Source organism: Paramormyrops kingsleyae, chromosome 19, assembly GCF_048594095.1.
Source record: "Paramormyrops kingsleyae isolate MSU_618 chromosome 19, PKINGS_0.4, whole genome shotgun sequence".
Classification (NCBI taxonomy): Eukaryota; Metazoa; Chordata; class Actinopteri; order Osteoglossiformes; family Mormyridae; genus Paramormyrops; species Paramormyrops kingsleyae.
In genome coordinates this window covers 8,923,863-8,948,442 of record NC_132815.1, presented here as the reverse complement: position 1 = coordinate 8,948,442, position 24,580 = coordinate 8,923,863, and the positions used below count along the sequence as shown (strand labels likewise).

At 46.0% G+C, this 24,580-nt stretch overlaps 1 protein-coding gene across 1 annotated transcript in view; it reads left to right on the top strand.

The window, feature by feature from the left end:
• ncoa1 (nuclear receptor coactivator 1) overlaps positions 1-23,581 on the top strand; it is a 43,871-nt gene extending 20,290 nt beyond the window's left edge. Inside the window, exons 4-21 of the mRNA XM_023831587.2 lie at positions 8,188-8,291; positions 8,519-8,696; positions 9,040-9,219; positions 9,463-9,561; positions 10,158-10,298; positions 10,549-10,696; positions 10,797-11,844; positions 11,922-12,087; positions 12,181-12,333; positions 12,572-12,689; positions 12,784-12,952; positions 14,326-14,616; positions 15,008-15,112; positions 15,580-15,967; positions 17,065-17,239; positions 17,335-17,521; positions 17,958-18,156; positions 18,319-23,581. Of these exons, the coding sequence (XP_023687355.2) occupies positions 8,188-8,291; positions 8,519-8,696; positions 9,040-9,219; positions 9,463-9,561; positions 10,158-10,298; positions 10,549-10,696; positions 10,797-11,844; positions 11,922-12,087; positions 12,181-12,333; positions 12,572-12,689; positions 12,784-12,952; positions 14,326-14,616; positions 15,008-15,112; positions 15,580-15,967; positions 17,065-17,239; positions 17,335-17,521; positions 17,958-18,125 (3,818 nt within the window). The 3' untranslated portion in view covers positions 18,126-18,156; positions 18,319-23,581. The remainder of the gene's footprint in view (positions 1-8,187; positions 8,292-8,518; positions 8,697-9,039; positions 9,220-9,462; positions 9,562-10,157; positions 10,299-10,548; positions 10,697-10,796; positions 11,845-11,921; positions 12,088-12,180; positions 12,334-12,571; positions 12,690-12,783; positions 12,953-14,325; positions 14,617-15,007; positions 15,113-15,579; positions 15,968-17,064; positions 17,240-17,334; positions 17,522-17,957; positions 18,157-18,318) is intronic.
• Positions 23,582-24,580: the final 999 nt, after the last annotated feature.

Below are 24,580 nucleotides of genomic sequence, written 5' to 3'. Positions count from 1 at the left end.
ATCAGCTGTTTCTGGTTGTTGGCATTAGTCCTCTATATTTAGTCCACGTTTCAGTTTGTTTCCCCAGTCCAGTCATTGTATTGTCCGTCTGCGTTTTGCCTGCCTTACCTGTAATTAAACTCCGTATTCCCCGATACCCTGACGTCTGCGCCTTTGTCTCCGTTCCGTCCCCGCTCAGCACGACAATATTATTATAATTAAATGTATTAATGGTTTATTATTAATATTAAAATAATGAATAAGAAATCTTTATTTTTAAATGTATTTTATTATATGATAATTACTGTTACTGTCTATCATTGTCTAAATGTATTTTTACTGTCTAAATTTATGTATTCAGTTAGTGTAAACATGCACGTTGCTATCACAGCGAACACGAGGCTGAGACTGAAGCGTTACCCTTTGTTTCTGCTGAGAGATGTGCCGCGTGATTCATTTCCCCACGCATACAAGTTATCTTAGGTCGGCGTTCACGGTTTGACTTCTGAGATTCAGATCGAGCTCTAAGTAATTTTTTTTCGAACTGGTTGGTTCTAATGAGTTCGAGAACCGCGGTACCGCTGTATATATAAACTGACATTTCCAAGTAATCAGGTCAGCAGTTGCCTGCCGTCTTTCTGAATGGCAGCTTTGCTGTTTGAGATGAACTTGGCTGCAATGGTGCATTGTGACGCTTAGAAGGCAGGGATCTCCATGACCTCCGATCCTGAGCATTTTAAGGGCTTGTGCTTTCATTGTATGAATGATTTTCATCCATCCGCCTCTCAAAAGCCATGAATCAGCTGAGGGTTGCTGTGAGCCTGGAGCCCTTCCCAGGAAGCACAGAGTATGAGACGGGGGCCAGATAGATGCGCCGTCAAGACAGCGCAGGGTTTACTTTGCAGCCAACATCAATTTCTGATTTTTCAAGTAAAAGTAAGGTGCTAAAACCTTGGGGAACTCAGAATTTCGGTATTTCTAGGCTTTCCCTCAAAGAATGGATTTTTATTTTGCTGAACATAGTGGTTGTATAGGGATTCCGTATTGCATGCGTTCCTTGTGGAATGGGATATGAAGTGAGAAAAGGGGTTCCGTTTAAATTAAAATGCCACAAACAGTCTTTGAGATCCGGGGTTCATGCCGATACAGCTTCTGGTTCCCTGCAGCCTGCTATCAACTAGTAACCCTAACCCTACCTGGGGAATTCCAATGTAAAGCTCTGTTCACCGGTGGTCAGTGTCACACACGTGCCAAAGGCTTGAAGTGTCTCATGTTGTCAATGGCTGTTTGTCAAAAATATTTTGCCTCAAATTTGTATTTGGAGCACCGTGACATTTTGAAGGCAGTAGTGTCTTTGCCCTCTGATCCTGCTTGTGTTCTAAACATGCTGAGTAATGCTGTCTGTTAATTGTGTGCACAAGCAGTAATGAAAATAATTCTAGACACAGGCACTAAAGAAGATCCTAATATGAAGTATTGGCAGTAGAAATGGGAAACTTCTTTCAAAAAGGCATTTGAATTTCTACAATATAGCATTTATCCTTCGAAGAAATTTGAATAATTACAGTATTATACTACAGGCTTAGCCCATCGGCGCACAGTAGTCTAATCCCATTGTGTGCAACGGACCATAAAAGATACCACTTTCAAGGTTAGCGCACCATTGAGGAAAATGACGAGAAAACGGCAATATATAATTTTTTTAAATTTGTTTAGCTACCTACGGGATTGGAATGCCAGCCAAAATGTGGTAGCCTATTTATCGCATATGGTCCCTAGATCCATGTGAAGCTGCAGAAATTTGCAGCCAATTTCAGTTTAACCCTAAGATTTTATTGATAAGTAATGCTTCTCTAAGTCTCCTAGATGTGGATAGAGAAATCAGGATACAGTTGTAATAAGCAAGTTCTCTTTAGCTTACAACAAATGCTGGCTCCAGACACATAGCTACACTATCCTCTCACACTCTCTAACTCCATACTCACTGTACTCTCTCTCTCTAACTCCATACTCACTGTACTCTCTCTCTAACTCCCTACTCACTGTACTCTCTCTGACTCCCTACTCACTGTACTCTCTCTGACTCCCTACTCTCTCTCTCTCTCTCCCCCGTTCCCCTCAACACAGCATTCCGTCCGGAAACCAATACATAGGAAACAGATACAATTATGTTACATATAATACTCAATACAAACACAAATGCTTCTTGTATAGCAGAATTTAACAAAAGCATAACGTTAAAAGTCTGCCTCTGCATTGGCATATTATAATGGCAGTGCTGGCTATGCTCCTGATAGCCAAATTTGCTTGTTTTTATTACTCCAACCAGTCCTGGAGTAGGTTAATCCCTTGTAGCTCATACATGCACCTACACCATCTATGACAATCACAGAATACAGCGTATTCATGTACACATGACAGTACAAGTACAGCACAATACACACGGTTTACATCCCATTATTTACAAATATTTAAAACTGGCACTGTGCCGGGTTGCCCAAGATGCTCTGGGTATTCCCCAGCCCTGCACAGCGCCACAGTACCTTAATGAGCTGAACAAAAGAGCAGCAACAATGAAGTTGTAAATTATGGCTTGTAGTTAAATATCAAATGACTGACATTAGACAGCTAACATATATCAATGTACATAAAATATCTTAAAACGTAAATGACATCATGCAGTTACATGCTGCAGTGTCAATGTTGTTCAATCTCTCCATTTACGCCGCAAGACTCAAACCATTTTCAGACTCTGCTGTTCAGGTTTTCGGGAGTCACTCTCTCGTCACATTCTTCTTGTAATTCATACATTATATCACTAGTTACTTGCTGACTAGCTTCGGCTCTTCTGGCTAGAAGCTAATCAGACCCCTTATTCTGCATTAAATGGCAAGAAAAACATATTAGATAAAGAGCAAAGGCCTGTCTGCCCACCGCCGCTGCTCTGCCCCTCCTTGGCATGCAGACGTCATGCTGTTGAATATGTAAATATAAAAAATAAAAAAAAAACTCATTTATTCGAATAATGAAGTTCGACCTCCCAGGCCTAATCTGCAGTGGGCACCTATAGTAACAAACAGTGTAAAATACTTTGCTGTTGTTGTTTTTCTCTAGAGCACATGTACTGCATAAAGTGTGAATGGTGTTGGCATCCAGAGAATGTATGTGTGGTTTCGCGGGTCATTTTTATGTTCCCGGTCAGATTTAGATCACGGCCCGTGTGTCTTGGTATGGCACTGTACGCCCATCCTCTTCAGCGTTTGACGTGTCACCCGTTTATCCTGAAGCCACTTTTAATGATACTGATGCTTGCTATAGCTGAGCCGCCGGGCACCAAATCTGTGTCACAGCGGGATTCTCACTGTCAGCACGGCCCCCTGGTTCCCTCACCTTCATCACCTTACAAGAAACTGCGTGTGTCTGAATAGCTGCGGTCTTTAGCTCGAGGGTGAAACGGCAGCAGCCTTTTTTGGGGGCGTTGGACTCGCACCTTTACGGGCACAGACCTTGTTCGGTAATCTCCGTGCGTAATGGCACCGAGGTGTGAGGTTTGTGTTTTGCAGTGCTGCGCAGTGCGAATGTGAGGGAGGCACACTGGAAAGCAGGCGGTGCCATGTGACTTTTCATAGGCTCGTTCTGGGCCAGTGCCAGATGCGTGATTTTATTTCATTTTCCGTATTTAACTTCTCCATTATTCTCCTTCCCTCTAGTCGCCTTAATGAGATTGAGGGTTTTTTCTTCCCTCTCCTTCCCCCCCCCCCATTCCTCTCTCTCCCTCTCTCCCTGCTTCTCTCTCTAGCCTTGGTGCTGTTGCGCAGCAGAAAGCTTTGAAAGAGATCCCCTGTTTATGTTCGAATCCCTGCAGAGGGAAGGTGGAGTGAGTATATGGTGCCCCCGGCTCCGGCCCCGCCCCCGCCCACCCGCTGTCCCCATGGCATGCCGCTTTGGGCCCACCCCACTCTGCGCTCTGTTTTCGTTTCAAAGGCCGGATGGGGGCGGGGGGCGTGAGAAGTAGGGAGCCAATGACGGCCACAGCCTGACCTGGAGGACTGGGGCCCCAAGCGCACACACTGCCTACTGCCTCCCCGACCCTCCCCCCTCCGATCGTCCTCTCCCTCACTCTCTCTTTCTCTCTCCCTTTCCTAGGGTATGAGTCGCAGCCTGTATTTTTCTCCTTTCTCTCTATGCTTCTGCTGAATAATGCCAGTTAAAAAAAAAAGAAGTAAATAAATGAAAATGGAAAAAGTGCATAGATATTGTGCTTCACACGCATGCAGGCCGGGAGCACCACTGCTTGTGGGTAAACGTGACTTTGCACTCCGGTGCCAGAAAAACACCCCAGCTATCGAAATTCAGGGCCCCCACAGTGCAGTAGCAGCGGCCAGTGTTTACTTTTGGCGGAAGCTGGGGGAGGCTGACAGAAAGGGTGCGAGGTGGGGGCCAGATATTTCCAGCCAAAAGTCCGAGGCATTCATGTAGTTTCCCGGCTCGTGACCGAGACTGGGTGAGCCTGTACTTCCAGTTAACCTTGTTACACTGGTACGGCCGCTGCAGGCAGTCTGCTCTGCATGTTATCGCATTATAAAACATTCCCACTCTTAAAGAGCATTCGTCTTTGAAGGAACTGCGCAGTGAATCCGTACTTTAACAGGTTATGGATGTACGCTTTGCTTGTTATTCCAGCCCTAAATTTAAGTAAATGTATGCATTCTTTTGAAGTAGCTTGTAATTATACCATTTCTTGTTTTTCAGCTGATTTATTCTGTAAAATGGTTTGAGTACCTTGATTGAAGTCGCAGCAGTGAACCCCTGATGTTTTATTAAAAAAATACAATTGCTTCTGCAGGGATCCCCCCTCCCCATATCCGTTTTCAAGCCTATTAAAAGCCATACATGACTCATTATGATATGTCGATCTGACGGCCGTGTTTTAAGCTGTGGTTCTATGGTTTGTAAGCACCATGTTGCATGTTTGGGCCCCTCCCCCCAACCTTTGCACCCTGGTAATACATGCCAGACAGGGCTTTGGTACCAGGTGCCTGTTATTCACCAGCCGATGGGACTTACCGAAAGAGCAAGGGTCTCAGACCTCAAAGTGTGGCAGGTCACCAAGGCTAAAATTTCCTTAAAAAAAATCTGCGATGACGACTTGCGATAAATATTGAAGTTACAGCTTCTACGTCTTCTGCTTTAATAGGTGCACTGGTAACATAGACTGCAAACATTGAATTGCCCATGCCCACTGAATAAAGAAATGTAAAACAATTTTAACATGCTTTTATTGAACAAATCATACATGAATACCCAACTAATTAAATCAAACATTTATATAAATAAAACATTGCCTATAAGAAATTAATTTATTTTCTCTTGCTCCCTTTAAAAAAATTCTTAAGCTCAGCAAAACATCTCTTGAAATAAACCTGTCAGAAAACAACTTCAGTAATTAAATATAGATTAAACATGGCAGCTTACTATGACTAATGTCTTCCATTACAGTCACCAAGGACCTGAATATACAATAATAATCTAATAAAACAGGTCTGTTAAACCATAATATAATGTGTCGGTTGTAATATCAAGCTAAATGTATTTGATTTTTAATAATAATTAATCGAGATGGATTCGATATGGGGGTGGGGGCGTAAGCCAAAAACAATACTGAAAATGATTTTAGCATTTAAAATCACGTAATATATAAATTTTAATAATATATGTTTTTTATTAGTTTAAGTGCATGCTACATCTTTTGATATTAAAGTCTTAGCCTGGTTACGTCCCACACCTTTGTCTCAGCAGCCAGCCTCATTCACGTGTTAGCTGTCTCTGTGACAACGGAATCTCGTGTTTCTTGCAGTAGCTTTTAAACTTTTCGGTGTCGTTAATTTTGCATTTTTAATAATGAGTCCAAAACATAGTGCTCCCGGTGCATAAAGCAGTACAGGGGCATAATTTAGATGGTGTGTGTGTGTATTCTGTGAACATGGTCTTGATATGAAATGACAAAGTAATTTGTCATGCAAAGCGTACAGCACAATGCGTTTAGAAATTGGTAATAAATAGACTTTTTATGCTATTATTCAGGGTAGCCGACTGTTTTGGTTTGAGGTTGGGGCTGCCCAAGTATTATTTGTGATTTTTCACATTTGCTGGAACCCCTAAACCCTCTCGAATGTGGAGGAGGTACTTTATGCTGAAAGAGGAAGAAAAAGTAAAACTGCACTGTATGCAAAGCTACTGCTGATTTTCCTTATGCCTGAACACAGCAAAATGTATTCTAAGCAGAGGTCTTCAGACGTGTAGTCTTTCTAAAGTTTGCTTAATTACTACTTAGAAGTGCTCAATTTGTAGTGCAGAGTTGTGTATCCCTTTTAACTAGAAATGGTTAGTTGGGGTATGCAATGATATTTTTATGATTGATTTTTTATCATATTTAATTAGTCAGCAGATTGCACAATTAGCACTTTAAGAAATACTTCTGTTACTAAATAAAACAAAGAAGCAGATTTTGTGTAAATCATGTTGGCTGTGGATTTTTTCCTCTACTGTAGTGGCATAGCTTTTGTTTAAGCAACATGACCATTGGATTTTCCAGTTCTTAGTTATTCAAACAGCGCGGCTACAAACACTAAATGCAGGTAGCTTGCTATGTTTATTGAAATGTATTGGTACGTATCTTATATAATGCTTAGTTTTTCATGAAGGAGAAAAAATATCAGATTGGTACTGTGGTTGGCAAATACTCAAAATTTCAATATCCGTATCGGGATTGGACCAGAAAAAAAATATTTGGCCATATCTAATAACGAATAAAAACACATTTTTTAAAACATTGGTAAACGTATCTTATAGACGTGCAGATCAGCACCGGCGCCGATCCATATCTATTTGACAGATCGGGTATCAGCCATATGTGACCGATCCACACCCTATACTTGTGTAAAGAGAGCTCCTACTTCTTGTTAAATTAATTTGTACAATCAATCGCAGAACGGTTCTTTCCCACTTTAGAGATATTTTGCCGGTATTCAAGCTGAATGCTAACACTGCCACTCAAGCTCAGTCCACTCAGTGGGTGTGAGTGCAGTGACTTCCGCCATCTATGACGTCATGTGCATACCCTTTGCAGCAGGAGCAGTGTAAGAACATTGGATAAGGGGGTGACGATCTAGAAGTATTTCACTCTTTTAACAACAGCTAGTAGCACAACAGTTTGCAATCTTTGTAAAAACAAAGTTTTGAGAGGTGGAAGTAGCATTTAGTGGAAAATCGCGATACACGAGGGGCTGCTTATCCTTGCGTTTCCTTGCTTGGAAGATATTCGAATCTAACTGCAAATGCCTCAAAAATGCTAAAAACAAGATGTACAAATGAGGTGGAACGAAGTTAGTACATTATGTATGTTTCTAGTAGCCTAATTAAAGCTTTTAATGCCTTTTTTTCATTTGTATTTACTAGTTAACAATATTACTAGTGTATTAAGTATGAATATGTATATATTATATTTATTATAAAAATATTAAAGTAAAAATAGGTCTTGTATTGGTATCGGTATCAGCCTTTGTGTATTGTAATCGGATCAGAACTGACAAAATGTTGATCAGCCAATCCCTAGTATTTTATATATGATAATGAATAAAACTTGTTGCTATGGATCCAAATATAGGGTTATAACCAATAAAACTGTCCATGATGAGCGTGAATGTGTGGCATGTGTAAACAAAATGATTTTTCTTATACATGGCAATGGGTTGTGATATGTTTATCGTGCATGTTTGTATCACGATGACTATGAAAATATGATTTATCGGTCAGCACTGCTAGCCATAACTTGTATAAAATGAAAATGCATAATGCAAATGAAAACCGAGAGGCGTGGAAATGGCAGAATAAGGTCAAAGAAATACCTGTAGACCCCTCTGTCTCTTGCTTGTCTCTGCTCCGCCTCCTTTTCCACATGCCTGATTTGTGCTTTATGCATGAACTCGGGTCAGTTGGCCCTCACGTCACAGTTGACTTTACGGGTAATTACGATCACACCATGCTTTGGCGCTGATTCGCTTGTTGCCTGTTGTGGTGTATAAGTTGTAGCCTTCGGCAGTATGTGGGCCTTTCTGACTTCGTGAAACCGATGCGGGAACTGATGGGATCTGTTCTGACAGCCTGTGTGTGTGTGTGTGGGCACGCGTGCCTATCGGCCTGTTGCAGAAAAGGCAGCGATGTTGATGGAGGATGACGTGCAGAAGAGCGACGTGTCGTCCAGCAGCCAGGCCCTGATGGAGAAGGAGGCCCTGGGTCCTCTTCTGCTGGAGGTCAGTGAGGGTCTCGCGTGCCTAACAGCAGTGAGGTGTTACACTGGGGAATAAGGCTCATTAGTGAGGAACCTGGATCGCCATAGGGAAAATTAATCTGCCTTCAATGTAAAATAAGGAAATTTATTTTGCTGTGTAAAATAAGGAAAATGCAGGGAGAATTTGTGGGTTAATCTCAATCTCAACATGTGTCTGTGTCTGTGTGTTTGTTTGTGTCGTTCCCCAAGGCCTTGGATGGCTTTTTCTTCGTGGTGAACCGCGAGGGCCGGATCGTCTTCGTCTCCGAGAATGTTACGGCCTACCTGGGCTACACGCAGGAGGAGCTGATGACCTCCAGCGTCTACAGCATCCTGCACGTGGGCGACCACAATGACTTCGTCCGCAACCTGCTCCCCAAGAGCCTGGGTAAGCCCCCCCCCATCACTTTGGGGTGGGTAGTGACGACACCCACTGGTGGTTTGGACCATTCAAACTCTCATGCTGGAGTCTGTAATTCTGGCCTCCACTGAATTTCTTTCCTGCCCTCACAACCAGCTTGGGATTACTAAATTAATTAGTAAATCTAATTATTTAATTAGGAAGTGCTGAGAGAGAATGTCCTGGAACTCTCACCAGACAGGCTACACATACAGTTAACATGACATTGGCTTAGTGCACAGAAACAGACAACAGGGCCTTCGGTGCTGTATATGCTTTGGACGACCCCCCCCTAATGTGTTTCTCCATCTCCCCCCACCCACGCGAGCAGTAAACGGGGTGCCCTGGCCGCAGGAGAGTGCGCGCAGGAACGGCCACACCTTTAACTGCCGGATGCTGAAGCGGCCGCCAGACGAGGTGGACTCGGAGAACCTGGAAGCGCGGCAGCAGTACGAGGTCATGCAGTGCTTCACCGTGCCAGAGCCCCGGGCGGTACACGAGGAGGGCGAGGGTGAGCCTCCGAGCAGCCCGCTGTCTGCTTCTCCTCAGGCGCCCAGGAAAAGTCTCCCCTTATGACTTTTCATTTCTTAGTGTATAAAAGCATTTTCTACTTGCCATGTCATGTTTGTGAAGACCTGCACACCTTTTATTCCATACATCCCACCAGGCTGGTCATAGTACTTCAGTGCTGCCTTAATCTGGTTTACCGTCTGTTAGCGAAGTCCTTAACCCCCCATCCCTTTCGTCTGCGCAGACCTCCAGAGCTGCCTCATCTGCATCGCCTGTCGCTCCCCTCGCTCCCAGCAGATCCCGGTCAACACAGAGTCCTTCATCACCAAGCAGGACCCCACAGGTGGGCTGCCGTGCGGCGGATTGTCAGGAACGTGATGAGGGAATGAGTCCGGGACCGTTTTCTTATCTCCGGTATCTCTGATGGTGCTGGAGGTCAGCCTGTAATGATCAGAATGACTGTCATTCCCTGTTTGAAGTTTCAAAGTCGTTTTTGTCTCATTCACAATTGTACTTGGTATAATGCTCAGTGAAATGCAGTATTGCCCAGCTGTAAACTATAAGCATAACAGTAGTCATAAATATCTGTAGTGTGCTGTTAGTTACATTTTGCAATCATTTATGAAGTTTCAATCTTTTTGATTGTTCGTCTGTTTTACTATCCATATACTCTCACCATGAATATAGTCCTCGTTGTTGGCATGATGCTAAATGTCAATGTAACTACAATCTGTGGTGTACAGTTGGCAGGTAGTGCGAGAGTCTAACAAGAAATAAGCACTGACATGCAGACATTGTCCAGAGGAAAGTTGAGTGTGCTGCAGCATTGCTCGTGCAGATCCTAAACACTGTCCTTGTGAAATGTCTCTTTGAATTGACTCCACCGCTGATACAGTCACATTGTGTGTTAACTGTGAGCTCCCCCCACCCCTCCCACAGGGAAGATCATCTCCATAGAGACGAGCGCACTGAGGGCCACAGGCCGGCCCGGTTGGGAGGACCTGGTACGGAAGTGCATCTATGCCTTCTTCCAGCCGCAGGGGAAGGACCCATCCCACGCCAAGCAGATGCTGCACGAGGGTGAGACTGAAGGGCCTAGATACCACCGGTCCGGGCCATGGAGGGCGGAGCCAGTTATTAGCTTAAAAGCCAGGGATCTTTTCTGAGGTGTACAGGATAAGCTTGGTCAATGTAAAGTGTCATTTTGACCTGTGCTGCTACAGCTCTGTGGCGCCACCTGTTGGTGTGGAGATAGATATGAGGGGCAGTGGTATAAAAGCCCGGAGTTGTCATTCTGAGCATCTTTCCATGCATTTGTGTGTGTGCTCAGTGATCACCCACGGCACGGCCATCAGCCCCGTGTACCGCTTCACCCTCAGCGACGGAACCACGCTCAGCGCCCAGACCCGCTGCCGCTTCTGCTGCCCCCCCAACCCCGACGTGCAGCCCTTCATCATGGGCATCCACACCATCGACAGGTAGGGTGCCCACCGGCAGACCGCGTCCGTCATGCGCATCGCCAACCTCGCGGCGGTGATGGGGGGCGTGTGCTCACAAGGACCTGTGTGCCTCCTGCAGGGAACACAACACTGCTAGCTCTCAGGAAAACACTACCCCCAGCCTTCCTCCAAAGCACGGGAGTCCGACTCCTGGCCAACCCTCCCGCTCCCCTGCTGTCCAGCCCAGCAGTGACCTCAACCAGGCCGCGGGCCTCGGCCTGCAACTTAACGGCGGCGGCACCGGGCCGGCCACGCCCACCAGCCATTCAGCCGGCTACCTGACCCCCAACAGGATGTGCCCCCAGCAGGTCAACAGCCCCTCTCCTCTCAGTAGCCCCTTGGGGGCGACCCCTACCTCTTTCATGTCCCCCAGGCCGCCACGGGGTAGCCCTGGCCTTGGGGGTAGTCCGCGGGTCCCCGGGAACCCTTTCTCACCCTCCACGCCAGGCCTGCACTCCCCCGCGGGAGCAGCGAGCGGAAGCGGAGGCGGCCTCACTCGGCAGTTATCGGGCTGCGAGGGGACCGGGGCGTCCCTGGGCTTCTCCACTCCCTCACCACGACCTCAGAGGCAGGGTGCCACCCCAGCCAGCTCTCCGGTGCGCCCCCCTCCCGCCAAGCCGCCCGAGGGCCCCCCCGAGGATGCCGCTAAGGCCCCGCCCTCGCTCGGCAACCCCAAGCTGCTGAACCAGCTCCTGGACAACGGCGCCGCTCGTCCGGCCGAGCGCGTCCCGTCTGTAGCGGCTTCGCCCCCGGTGACCGGCTCGTGCCCGGCCTCCCACAGCTCGCTGACGGAGCGGCACAAGATCCTGCACCGCCTCCTACAGGACAGCAGCCCCACGGAGCCCAGCGAGGGCGGGTCTGACTCTGGCCTGGCCGTCGGTGCCGCACAGAAGGACGCGGAAATTAAAAAGGAGAGGCCCGTCAGCCCCGCTAGGGAATCTCAGGATCCGCCACAGGACCACCAGCTGCTACGCTTCCTCCTGGACACGGACGAGAAGGACCTGGAGAACCTGCCACCTCCGTCCCTCCTCTCCCTGCAGACGGTACGGGTCAAGACCGAGGTCAAGAGGGAGGGGACCTGCGGCACCACCAGCTCTCCAAAGCCTGGAGACCAGCCCGCCAACCCGGTACGGACCCCCCGGTCCCTGGTGTGATGGGCTGTACCCCACACATGCAGTACTGACATTCGCCCTCTGTATCGCAGTTTTCCGCCGCTGACCTGGACGCCTTGAATCAGCTAGTGCCCCCGCCGCAGAGGACGACTCCCGTGGCCAGGCAGCCGGAGGACCCCGCCGCATCCCAGCCTCCAGAGACCAACATTCCCAAGGGTGTGAGCATGAAGCAGGAGCTGCCCGGCACACCGAGCCGCGGTAAGAGGCCTGACCGGACCGGATCATGCCAGTGGGAGGAAACTCCCGACTCCCGCTCTGTCTCACGGCGCCTCTTTGCGGCTTCTCCCGCAGGGTTTGGTGACGGCTCCGTCTTCCAGCCGTCTTTCGAGTTATGCAGCCCATCCACCCCCAGCCGGGGTCAGCCGGACCCGTTCCAGCCTAGCAAAGGCGGCAGCCCGTTTCCGGACCCGGCTCACGGTGCGCCTTTTGGCGGCGGCGATGCAGGTACCTGTCGCTCCTCCGGTTCTGTCTTCCGCTGGATCGCGCCAGGTTCCTCCGAGCTCCTCGGTGATGTCCTGATCCCAGAGGGCCACGGCAATTCCTGGCGTTCTACTTTCAGACAAGCAGGCCTTTTTATAAGCCTCATTAGCCTCCATTAGAGTGGCTTCCTGAAGCAGAGACTGCAAGCTGCATGGCTTTTTGGGACCCAGAATGCCGTTGACTGTATTCCCTTCCCCCGCAGGGGTGTCCAAACTGGAGCTAACCAGCCCCCAGGCGTTTGCACCAGTGGGTCTGACGGAGCCTATGCCATTTGACGCGGCCATGGGAGGGGCCCCTCAGGCTCCTCTGCCTACTCAGGAGTGCGTATGCCCACCGACCGGCCTGGCACTGTGGACCTGGGCCTGGCACGCATGTCTCAGACTCCATCCTCTCTGTGCTCCGCTAACTTTGCAGGCAGTGCACCCCCAGCACCTTGGATGACATGCTGTGCCCCCCCACCACCCCAGAGGGACGCAGTGATGAGAAGGCCCTGCTGGACCAGTTAGTGTCCTTCCTGAGTGGCACGGACGAGAGCGAGCTGGCGGAACTGGACCGAGCACTGGGCATCGATAAGCTGGTGCAGGTGCGTTGTGGGTTGTGGGTGGTGTCACAGCTGAGGGTGTAGCTGGTACTGGGGGTTTGGTCTGGAGTGGGGTAGGGGTGTGGTTGGAGGTGGAAGGCTGCGTGAGAATGGGGAAAGTGATAATACTGCAGATATACACAGTAATCTGTGGGAATGGGAGGAAAAAATAACATTCCCGCAGTAACGGCTGGAAAGGAGATGATCTTTACGGCGTTCCCGCAGGAATGGTTATAAATTGTATGGTAACACCACGTTAACTGTAATGAGATTGCTCATATATGCATATTCTTACATCTGCTATATTAGTTATAAGTCATTTTGTTCTGTTAAATTATTTGTTCTAACCCCAACACCAGCTGGTGCTGTGTAGCCTGGGCTGCACAGGGCAGCTGAAGAGTAATTTGTCTAAATACACAAGAAATGCGCTACTGTGCAATGTTTTTTTTTTGCGAATTTCAGATGAATTCTGCGGGGTTTTTTTTCCCCCCTTCACAATAAAAATGCTTGGATAATTTGGTTTGAATAAGCGCCAAGTCAGTAATTTAATAATTGTGATATTAAATTTACTTTTGCGCTGTATTATTGGTTTGTTGGTGAACATGAGGATATAGATATCATGCCCGTGCAGCTCGCTAGACGGAGGCTGGGATTTAGAATGGGACGGGACAGCAAAATCAGTGTTAGACTGGGCTGTAATTGTTATTGTTAGGTTAGTGTTGGGTAATAAGTTTCTTTGTCTTTGTACCAAGTATCCAGTACTGATGGATGGAAAACGGCCTGCAGAAACCTGGCGTAGTTACAAGGGCTGTGTGCTATGGGCAAAATCTTGACCTGTACTTTCCCGGAGACAGGAAAGCAAGTGGCCCGGTGTAAAACATTTGTAAAGCCTAGCGTACTGTACGATGGCACAGTGACGTCACATCAAAACGCCCCCCCCCCCTGCCTGGTATGGCATACATCCCTCATAGGTTGCCTTGAAGTGGTTGCCATGGGTACTGACGGTACCAGAACTAACCAGCCATGTTGTTGTCAAGTTCAGACAGCTAGGAAAAGCAAGAAATATTGGGGGGGGGGTTAATTAAAAATACACGACAGTACACATAATTATACAATGACATCAGCAATGAAATGCAAGTAAGCAGTGGTGCAGGACAGTGACTGCAAATGGACAGACTGATGTCAGTGTTTTGGGGTAGGTGGGAGCCTGATTGACATGGAGTGGCTGTCATGGGTACTGGGATGAACAGATGCAGGGCTTGGTGGTGATGGTAGACTGAATATCCCAGAACCTTTTCCCAGACGGAAAGGGGGTGAACAGGCTGTTTGTCGGGTGCGATGGGTCACGTGTGCTGGTGTTGCTGTCATTCCCCCAGGGTGGCTGCCTGGACCCCCTGTCCCAGCAGTACCCTGCCCAGCCCCTGCCCTCCAACCCCATGCCCATGGACCCTAAGCTGCCTGCGTACCAGCCGCAGTTCCCTCTTGGCTCCTCACAGTTCCCGCAGGACGTGAGCCGCCCGCAGCAGCAGGGCATGAGTTTCTGCTCGCCCCGTGGGGCCTTCCCTGGAAACATGGGCATGGCACTGCGGCCAGGCGTGCCGCGGGCGCAGGGAGTGCCCAACCAGCTCAGGATGCAGCTACAGCAGAGGCTGCAAGGCCAGCAGCAGGTGAGACAACAGCACAGGTCGCCATGCCGCATGGCGCAGTTCTCACAAGCTCCAGTAGGGGAAACCTGAATCTCTATAGTACTCAATCCTATTCCTGGCCTGAATCTCTATGGTTCTCCATCCTGTTCCTGGTCTGAATCTCTATGGCTCTCAGTCCTGTTCCTGCCCCTCCGGTCGTGATCCACTGATTGAGAACCATAGGAATTGTATTTTAACATGGCATCAAAGTACTTGAGTGTAATGAATTTTGAGTAATTTGGCATCATTCTTTCATGAAATGCAAGAAATGAGCTGAAAACAAACGACTTGAGCAGAATATTTGTGAATTTCTGTGAAATGGCGATACAGAATGAGTGAAAGCCTGCCCCGTGTCCCCGTGCTCCCCTTCCAGATCGTGCACCAGAACAGGATGGCAGCTATCGGCCAGTTCCCAGGGACAGGGCATCTTGCCATGGGCATGCGACAGGGCATGCAGCAGCCCCAGATGCCCTCGCAGGTGTGAAGATACCGGGGCCGGACTGTTTTTTTTTTTTTTTTGCCTCATTTGTGTGTTTATCATTTGTGTGCTTACCTCTGTAATGGTGAGCAAGATGGGATACGAGAAAACTACACTATTTTACCCCTGGAATGAGTGAAGCACTGCTATTTTACTCCATTCTGCTCTACCAAAGGACACAATTGTTTATCCTACAGTCCTCCTGACTTTTTTTGTGCTGCTGTGCAGTTTTTCTGAAGCAGCTCGTATCTCAAGGCAGCAGTTATGAAATCTGAGAGGCTCTTGCTGTTGTCTTGCTGCAACCTTCAGCAGCCTGTTGTCCAAGTAGATAAAACAAAACTTTTCATGATAATAAAATAGGATATACGCAAAGTAAAATCCCTCATAGGTTGACGAGAGCCTTTTAACTACCGCTCCACCTACTGGCCTTCATGTGAAATGCAACTCGCCATCCTCTGTTTTTCCAGCCACCGCTGAACGCACAGATGATGGCGCAGAGGCAGCGGGAGCTCTACAGCTTCCAGCACCGCCAGAGGCAGCTCCTGCAGCAGAAGGCCATGCTGATGAGGCAGGGCATGGCGCCAGGGCCGATGGGGGGCCCCAAGGGCCCCCAGCAGCCTCAGCAGCAGCAACCTCCGCAGTTCGCCTACCCCACAGGTTACAGCCCCGGGCCAGGAAACCCCCCAAGCTCACCCGGCAACTTTAATCCCATGGGAGGGGTGCCGACAGACCCCAAGATGGGCAGCAGGAGGCCTGTGGTATCCCAGAGTATAATGGGAGGCATGCAGGGCCAGTTTGGTGGCGTGGTGAACTCCGCAGTACAACCCGCCCCCTTCCAGCAGTTTGCAGGAGCAGGTGAGTCTGCTCTCTTGCTACCAGTCATTTTTTTTATGCACCATCAGTAACAATATTATCACGTTTTATTGCCAGGAACGAAATGACCTTATGAGCACTTAAAAAAATTAAAATGTTTTCTTTCACGGGTATTAGTGTTCTCTCACACAGGTCACCCGCATATTTCTGAAATGAAAGGGGTAAATATTTACCTTCTGCTTAATGGGTAAAGGTGTTACACCTCATGAGCAGCAGTGTTTGTTCTAATGTTGTTTACTGTGCACACGGTCTGAAATTAGCGCCAGACCATCTGCCGAATGTGGGCAGGTTGGCCGCCACTAGCTGTGTTGTGTGAGTTCCGTGAAATCGAATCGCTCAGGTCGGAAGTAGACGCCCGGCGAGGTCTTTGGGTCTTGCGTTCGCTGGGTGGTTCTGGACTGAAAAACAGCCGACGCAACAAAACTGACACCCCCTGGGGGGGAGGGGGGGTATTACAGAGTCTAGCGAGCCTGGGGTTCAGATCTTAAAAAGAAAAGAATGTCCATTAAGCAAATCCACAGAACAGTGTTAATGAAGGAGGAAGCCAGGTGATGTCATTGAGCTTATTGCCACCAGAGTTGCATGACACTTTCCAGATTTCATTTTATAAGCCCTGGTTGGGTCAGACATATTGAAATTGGAGCCTTAACACTTTTGGGGAATTATTGAGCTGTAAAAAGTATGGCCAAGAATATTATACTATTGAATGAAGGAATTTAATGAACTATTCTGTGATGTGTTTTTGGGTGAAAATCAGATGCAGATGTAATTTCTGTGGTGTCTACAGTCATTACAACCTCTAAAGACAAAAAATAAAAATTTGTTTTAATCAGCAATTTGTGGTGGGCTCCAGATGAGGTTGAGACACTGAAACAATCCTGTTCACTTTTCACAGATCCAAGAGAGCTTATCTTTGAATTGTTACCTGCTTTTATTGTTCTGCATATTATGCCTGAAAATCAATTGCTACAGAACTTAACGATCTCCGTTGGTCATTTCCGGCAAAATCCTGCAAAGCATGTGCAAAATACTGATCATGGTCCTGCAGAGTGGTTCAGCTGAGTTGTCTTTTCATGCAGGTTTGGTCCAGCAGGGGGAGCCACCTTTTGCACCAGCCCTCAGCCCAACCAGCCCCCTCCTCTCACCACAGATGTCCACGCCGCAGACACCTCTGCTCCCGCAGACGCAGCCTTCTATGGGCTACCAGTCGCCTGACATGAAGAGCTGGCAGCAAGGAGGCATGGGGAACAACAGGTATGGCAGCAGTGTAGAAACACTGTAGAGGGGGTGGGACATGTCAACATTAAGCAGTGCGAAGGCCTGACTGGTGCATTAATGTTGATTGACAGTATGTACAGCCAGTCCGGACAGACTCCGTCCCAGGCCTTTGGACAACAGGGCGTGTACAACAACATGAGCATCACCGTCTCAATGGCGGGTGGATCTAGCGGCGTGGGCTCTCTGACTCCCATGGGACCTTCTGTCGGCATGGGCAACAGTAACCTGGGCAACATCAGCCCAATGTGTAATGATCAGGTTGGTGAGCAGCATGTGAGCTTCAGCCCAGTACATTTAGAAATGTGGAAAGTAAGAATTTAATCATCTTTGAAGCATATTACTGAGTGTTCTGTGGAAGTTTACATTTTATGGTCTCTTGCATGCCTCAGATTTAAGTACTTACTCATCTAGATATTTGGAGCAAGACCAGTCTCATTCCATTATAACTGCTTTGGTACCTTAGGCTCCATGTTTCGGTCAGACTCCCTGTCTATAGACATAAGGTCACAAAGTGGCATCCTGTTGCTGACCCAGGCCGCGCATGGGTCAGGTGGGTGGCTGTCCATGGTGCTGAATCCCAGTTCAACTGGACTGGTGCTGCATGGACAGTTGACCAGCAGGCCGCGCACCAGGCTCCCTCTGACCAGACCAAGCGTGGCTGATGGTTCCCGCTGTGCCATCTGCTCCCCTGCAGGTACAGCAGGTTCAGGTGTTTGCTGATGTCCAGTGCACCGTCAACCTGGTGGGCAGCGACTCCTACCTGAACCAGCCGGGCCCCATGGCATCACAGAAGGGGGGGGCAGCCACCCAGAGCGCCCAGTCTCAGCAGAAAAGCCTCCTGCAGCAGCTCCTAACCGAGTGACACTCTGAGCACTGGGGAGTGCTGCCCTACAGTGAGATATTTATATTTTTTTACAAGTCTGCTTCTAATTTCCAGCAGGATGGATTCTGAGGAAATTATATTTTTTGGTGGGGCTTGGAGGGGGGGAGGATAGACGGCTGATTGGACGTCTTAGGCTGCAGGTGGTGCGCTCATTCTTGGTTACCTACTTTAGAGCTTGCGATTCCCAGCCAGGAGAAGGAAAGTGTTGCCGATTCCCCGAGCCTGAAGGAGGACCCTTTTGCCTGGCGAGCCTCATTGGCCAGTCCGCTGCAGCGCTTCACGGAGAGCGAAGGCAGGGTCTGGGGCCCGGCGCGGTCCTGGCCAGCCGATCTGACTGCATGATGGGGGGACTTTTTAGAGGGGGCTTACCCGCCTCCCCCCACCACCCTCTTCCCATCGTGTGAGGAAAGCTCAGTTTCAGCTGGATTTGTCGCTGATTGGCTCTCCACTGCAGTGCCTGGTGGGAGATCTTTCCCAGTTCTGTTTATTTGTTGTTTATTTTTTTCTTGGTGAATTAGAACAAGAAAGGCCAGGATGGGAGACTGTAGTGTAGCACACTGTCTGCCCCAGGGTTTTCCTGGGGGGGGATCATAGATACTAGACTCAAACTGTCCGACACAAATGTTGTTATTGTTGTTGTTGTTTTTTTTTTTTAAAGCAGCTGTGAATATGAGCCACTTGGGATCTCATTGGCCTATCAGTGTTCGCCATACATACCATGCAGGTCGATAGTATTGTACAGTACCAATGGACAAGATTGGAATGCACTAACACTTTCTGCTTTTCTTTTAAAACGTCACTCACTCGTTGAGACAGCAGTCATTTTCCAAGTCAAAGCTGACAGATGTTTTTGGGTTTGAAGCAGGATTTTTTTTATATATATATATATTAATAATGAAAATGATGATCATTTTTAGCTGATCCAAGCCAAGAAACAGGATCTGCTGCAGTGTGTTTTAAATCAGACTCCAGCTTCTACCCAGCAAAACTTTCGTCTTGTGTGGAAAAAGTCTCCAAGGAGAAGATTGTTTTGAATTTGAATGTTGAAATTTTGGCGAGCCTGGCTTTTTGGTCGTCCAACTCGGGCTGTCACAGTCTTACATAATTAACCGACCATGTAATTGATTTAGGTCAAACGGTAAACATGTAAACTTTTAGGTGCCGATTTTTCTTACTTTTGAACGTCAGTCGTCTAAATCCGAAGGCGTGTACAGACGCTGCATGTGGGAGCTGACGCAGTGAGGATGTCATTGCCGGGGCTCTAGCCCTCACTGCAGCTACAACTACTCACCTGACTACTGTTGCCTAGTCAGATACTGTCAATCAGCACCAGCCTCTGTTGACACCGGCGAAACACTATAACTGACAAACCTTGGCGATGAGACGTGTCCGCAGAAGATTGACATCACGTTAAAGACGAACGAGGAGGTTACTAACAAGCAATAATAGCACTCTGGAGATCTGGTTAATTAAAGTAGGATCAGCTGGATTATGACATTGAAATGGAAATCTAATTTATTCCTCCCCCGACCCCCTGCCGGCTCCTTTCTGGGTAACAGAGTAAGTCTCACTAATGAAATGCTTTTTTTTAATATATATATATATATATATATATATATATATATATATATATATATATATATATATATATATATATATAATATTAAAAATCAAAAAAGGAAAAAAAAAAAAAAAAGTAATTCTATGGTCCAAATAGCCTCAGAGGTCTCACTGTGTATATACAAGGTGATTCAGCAAAGGGCACCGGCCAACACGTCTATTACGGATACTCATCCCTTTTTTGTGCGAACGCAACTCTCACGCTTTTTTTTGTTTCTGATCGTCCTCAAACAATGTTCTGTAATTTGTGATTCACTTTGTGTACAGTTGTGGTGTGCAGGCATGCGCGGGAGTGGCTGCATGCGCGGGAGTGGCTGCATGCGCGGGAGTGGCTGCATGCGTCTCGGGTTGTGTATATAAATTTGGTGGCTGCGGTCCTTATACTCCCTCCACTTACGGCCCACTGCACTTAAGTCACCTTCGTTATTCCAGAAAACAGTATATCTGTTGGATTTTTTTTATTTCCCATATTTCTTTGGTTCCTGTCCTTTTTCGAATTCCTAGCTCGTAGCCATGGAAGAACCTCATACTGCATTTTTTTTTTGCAGAATATAACTTAATTTTGGTGTAACATGCTCAGAAAAGCAGCATTTTATGGTCCTACATGAACCTTGGTGTGATTTATTATTTTTTTTCTGTTCCTGTCCTTGTATTTCGTATTGCCACTCCCTAGTTTCCCAGAGTGCTCTCTACGGTTTTTTTTTTTTCTGTATAAAGCGAACAGTAACTTTTGGGGCAGTCTAACGCTGAGTAAACGAAGTACAATAACACAGTTTATGAATGTTGTTTTCTATATTTATTTATTTGTATCATTTTTAAAATAGAGAAATGGTGGTAGTAGGCTGTACTGCAGGAGTATAAGGACATTAAAGGCCACGTGTGTGAGAGAGGAAATACAGATACATGGAAAAAAGTGGAAGCAGTCATTGAAGAGCAGAAAGAGCGTTTTCCTGCAGCTTACTCAGTAGGAAATCGGCTTATTAATGTAATATGGTAAAGTGAGTTTAAAGGCAATTCAGAGTGCAGTCCTTATACTGTTATACATCCCCTCCTTGCCATTCAACTGGGAATAAAAATGCCATGGAATATATTTTGAATCGCAACTCATTTATCAATCAGAAATCCAGCTATTACCTTTTTAAACTATATATCTTTCATATTGGCCTGTAAGCTGGTCTCCCATTAGGGTGAAGTCAAATGGAATTTTGTTATTGGAAACATGAATTTGCTCGAAGTCTGAAATTTTCAAAGTCCTTGTGGACAGATGATCTGCTTCCAGCATTTTTTGGTGTATGTGTATGCGGGTGTGTGCGCATGCCTCTGTGATTAATGCTGTATGTGTTGTTTTAAATGGAAAACAAAAATTGTCCTAATTATTTCTTCTCATCTTTAGATGCCTGCACATTACCTGTGGGGTTAAGATTTACTCTGTTTGCGAGAGAATGGTTTAGCGACCTCTGAATGTGATTTTACTGAGAGAGAAGCAGCATGGACTGGCTTTTGTACGGGTTAATTTCAAAAAGGCCATACTATTTAATTTGTCTATGTTGTCAAAAGTTTAAACTGGTATAAGAAAATGGAACCTTTCTTTCAAGAGTGGTAGCTAATGTTTCTGGTGGGACTTTGCCGACCGCTTCACCAGTACTGATCTTATTTCCTTTATTGTCTGAGAGGTGCAGTTCTCCAGGCACAGGGCGATTGCATGTTTAGTTGTAATGACCAAAGCTTAAAGATGGCAAATATCTCATATGCAAGTCTGTTTATTGAATGCAAAATGAAGCATTCAAAAATACAAAAAAAAAATGTATGGAAAAGGTTTTTCTATAATAGTGGAATGTGGTATAAGCAGTGAAACACCCCCCCCCCCCCCAATGTTAAAGCATGGCAACATTGTGCTCAGCTCCCGCTGTCCTAATATACTGGCAAGTGACTTTAGCAGTTTGTATATATTCCGCATTTCCCAGTTAAAGCAGTCCGAATACTATTGCGGGGCAGCATCGAAAGTACTTTCAGATGGTCGGCACACTCACTGTTGACGGGAGTAGCAGAATCTCTAGATAGCTATGCACCTTTAAGACTAAAAGCATGATTACAAGGACTTAAAATGTAACAAATCAAATTGAAATATTTTATTACACTATGCATTCTCGGTAAATACCTTTTTGGAGCTATACAAATTGACAGTTTTCTTAAATAAATTCAATTTGTTTTCATAAATGTTTGGAAATTGTGTTTCTGAACTGTTTCTGCAAGGAGGTTAATGCAGATTGTTAAATATTTTAATTTACTTAGCTAAATACTTTATACCAAATTTGAGGTGCCTCTTGTACATATTTTGTGCATATAGAGTAAAGGACCGATCCTTTACAGTTTGATTAAACTTTTCTTGTTAATGGAGAATTTCTTACATTTAACTTTGTAAAATGAATATGCTGTATTTTACATACATTTTTTACTGAAATTTAAATATTCCAGGCATTTACAGGAAATACAATCTAGTTTTTTGCACTTTATATCCTTTGAAATTTAAAAAAGGAAAGAGGCCATTGCAAGAAGTATCTGCATTAAAATCAGATCATTATTGCATTTCAAATATCCCCAGAATGTAATCAAAAATAAATACAAAAAATATTCTCAGGCTCTGTAAAAGCTGGCTAATGTCCTGTTGTACACTGGAAAAGGAAGGTCCCCCCCCCCCTTGCATTTTATTATTTTTTTTGGACATTCGGTGAATCCATGGCTCTCCCAGGCTTGGACTCTCCTTTCAGGCCTTCTGCATTGCTTGTCGTTCTATATCTCCATTTACTCTGCCATCATCCATCCATCCATCCGTTTCTACCCTTATGCTTATTATAGTATCTGAAAACATTCCTGATTTTTTTTTTTTTTTTTTACCAATTCATCATCCTAGTTTGCTGCTTATGTTTAATTTTTCCAGAGGATTTGTAATATATTCTTTTTATAGTTGCCGACACACATACGTATTTTTTTCCCCCCAAGTCTTCTTATATATAACGTACTGCCTGCTGTATAACGTTTTGCTTTGATTCCCCCCCACCCCCCACATTGAGTGATCCCCTATGTGTACAGGTAGTGTTTCTTCACTGTCGGGAACCTTAGGAGCAAATGCTTCTCATCTCTTGTACGTGCTGCCTTACTGATACTGATAATGGTTGCGGTTCTGAGGGATTTTCCCTCGACTGCCCCCTGGAACAGCAGCAATCTCTTGAAACAAGGTTCCATTTTTTTCTTGTAAAGTTAATATAAATAAATATATATATATCTATAAATATTATACATTTTACTCACTTTGTCCAGTTTTGTATATTACACTTGGGTATTGTGTAATGTTAGGCAAAGTCACCATGAAGCTGTGTGGGACATGATGAATGAAGATGTATCTGGGAAGTTTATGCATGTTTTTTTTTTTTTTTTTTTTCTTCGTTCCTTTTTTTTTTCAGTATCTGGGGAAAAAAAATCCTACCTTACCTATGAAGTAGTAGACAATCAGTCACACCTTTGGTCCGGCACCTGCAGAGATGCACTGCAGGTTGACGTACTGTGTTTCACAATGACTGAAGTGGTCTTATTCCTCATTCCTGTGACGGACGTTTGTGGCTGCAGAAGCAGGCACGCTACGAGGACACATACATCTACTCCGTAACCCCCCCCCCCCCCAGCCCACTGCTGTGGGTCGAAAAGGTTGGGATCAGGTCAGAACGTTGACCTCGAAGGAAATGATGACTAACAAATCTCATTAATATCCATGAATGTGAGAATACAACACATTGCAATAAAAGCACCATTAAAAAACAGGATTTTTAACATTTATTCTGTACCCCCTCCCCTTCTTTAACTTCTTTCCTACTTAATGTGTCCTAATTTCTAGCAGTGCTTTGGATGAAATTGCTTTAAGACAGAGGCTTATAAACAAAACTATTGAATACAATGGAAATTGCCTATGCTGAAGAATGGATTGTAAAGATTTTTTTTTTTACTAAGAATATATGACATTATGAATCATATGCCTAAAAACTGTTGTAACCTGTTCAGAGTTGTAAGTTGTAGTGCACAGGTGTCAAACTCCAGTCCTGGGGGGCTGGAGCCCTACACATTTTTGGGTTTCCCCTCATTTAACACACCTGATTCAACTCCTTGTACTAATTACCACACAGCTCTTGAGCTGAATCATTTGTGGTGGAACGGAAAGAACTAAGATACACAGGGCTCCGGCCCAATTCAGGCAGTGATAAATTAAAGGTGCCAGTGTTGGGGAAGTTACAGAAGTAATTCATTACAGACAGAGGTGGCAAGTTCAGGTCAATTAAGTAAAAATCCAGACCAAGGTTTTGTTTCAACCAACCAGTTGAGTATAAAGAGGCACAGTCACAGAGTACTCAGCTGATTGTTTGGAACAAAACCTTGGTCTGGATTTGTACTTTCTGGATCTGAACTTGCCACCTCTGTCTGTAACGGATTACATTTGAAACTTCCCCAGCACTTTGTCCCTTTTTAAGTATTTCCCATTTGAAATTATTGAAGAATTAAAATGTACCAATTTATCATCTATGACTTAAAGGGGCACAGGAAACAATGAATTGTATGGTATGTCATGGTTAATCAAAACAAAAAAAGCACATATTTACTTATTCCTTTACGCGCATGGGGAGTCACCTGGTGTGTATAAGGGACTTATCGTGCCATTTGTTCTACAGCTTCTTAATTAGGCTAATTACTGAAAATGTAGGCTAAGGTGCACATGGAGCAGGTCTCCAGAACCAGGATTCTGAAACGCTTTTGTGACAGTTCAGGAA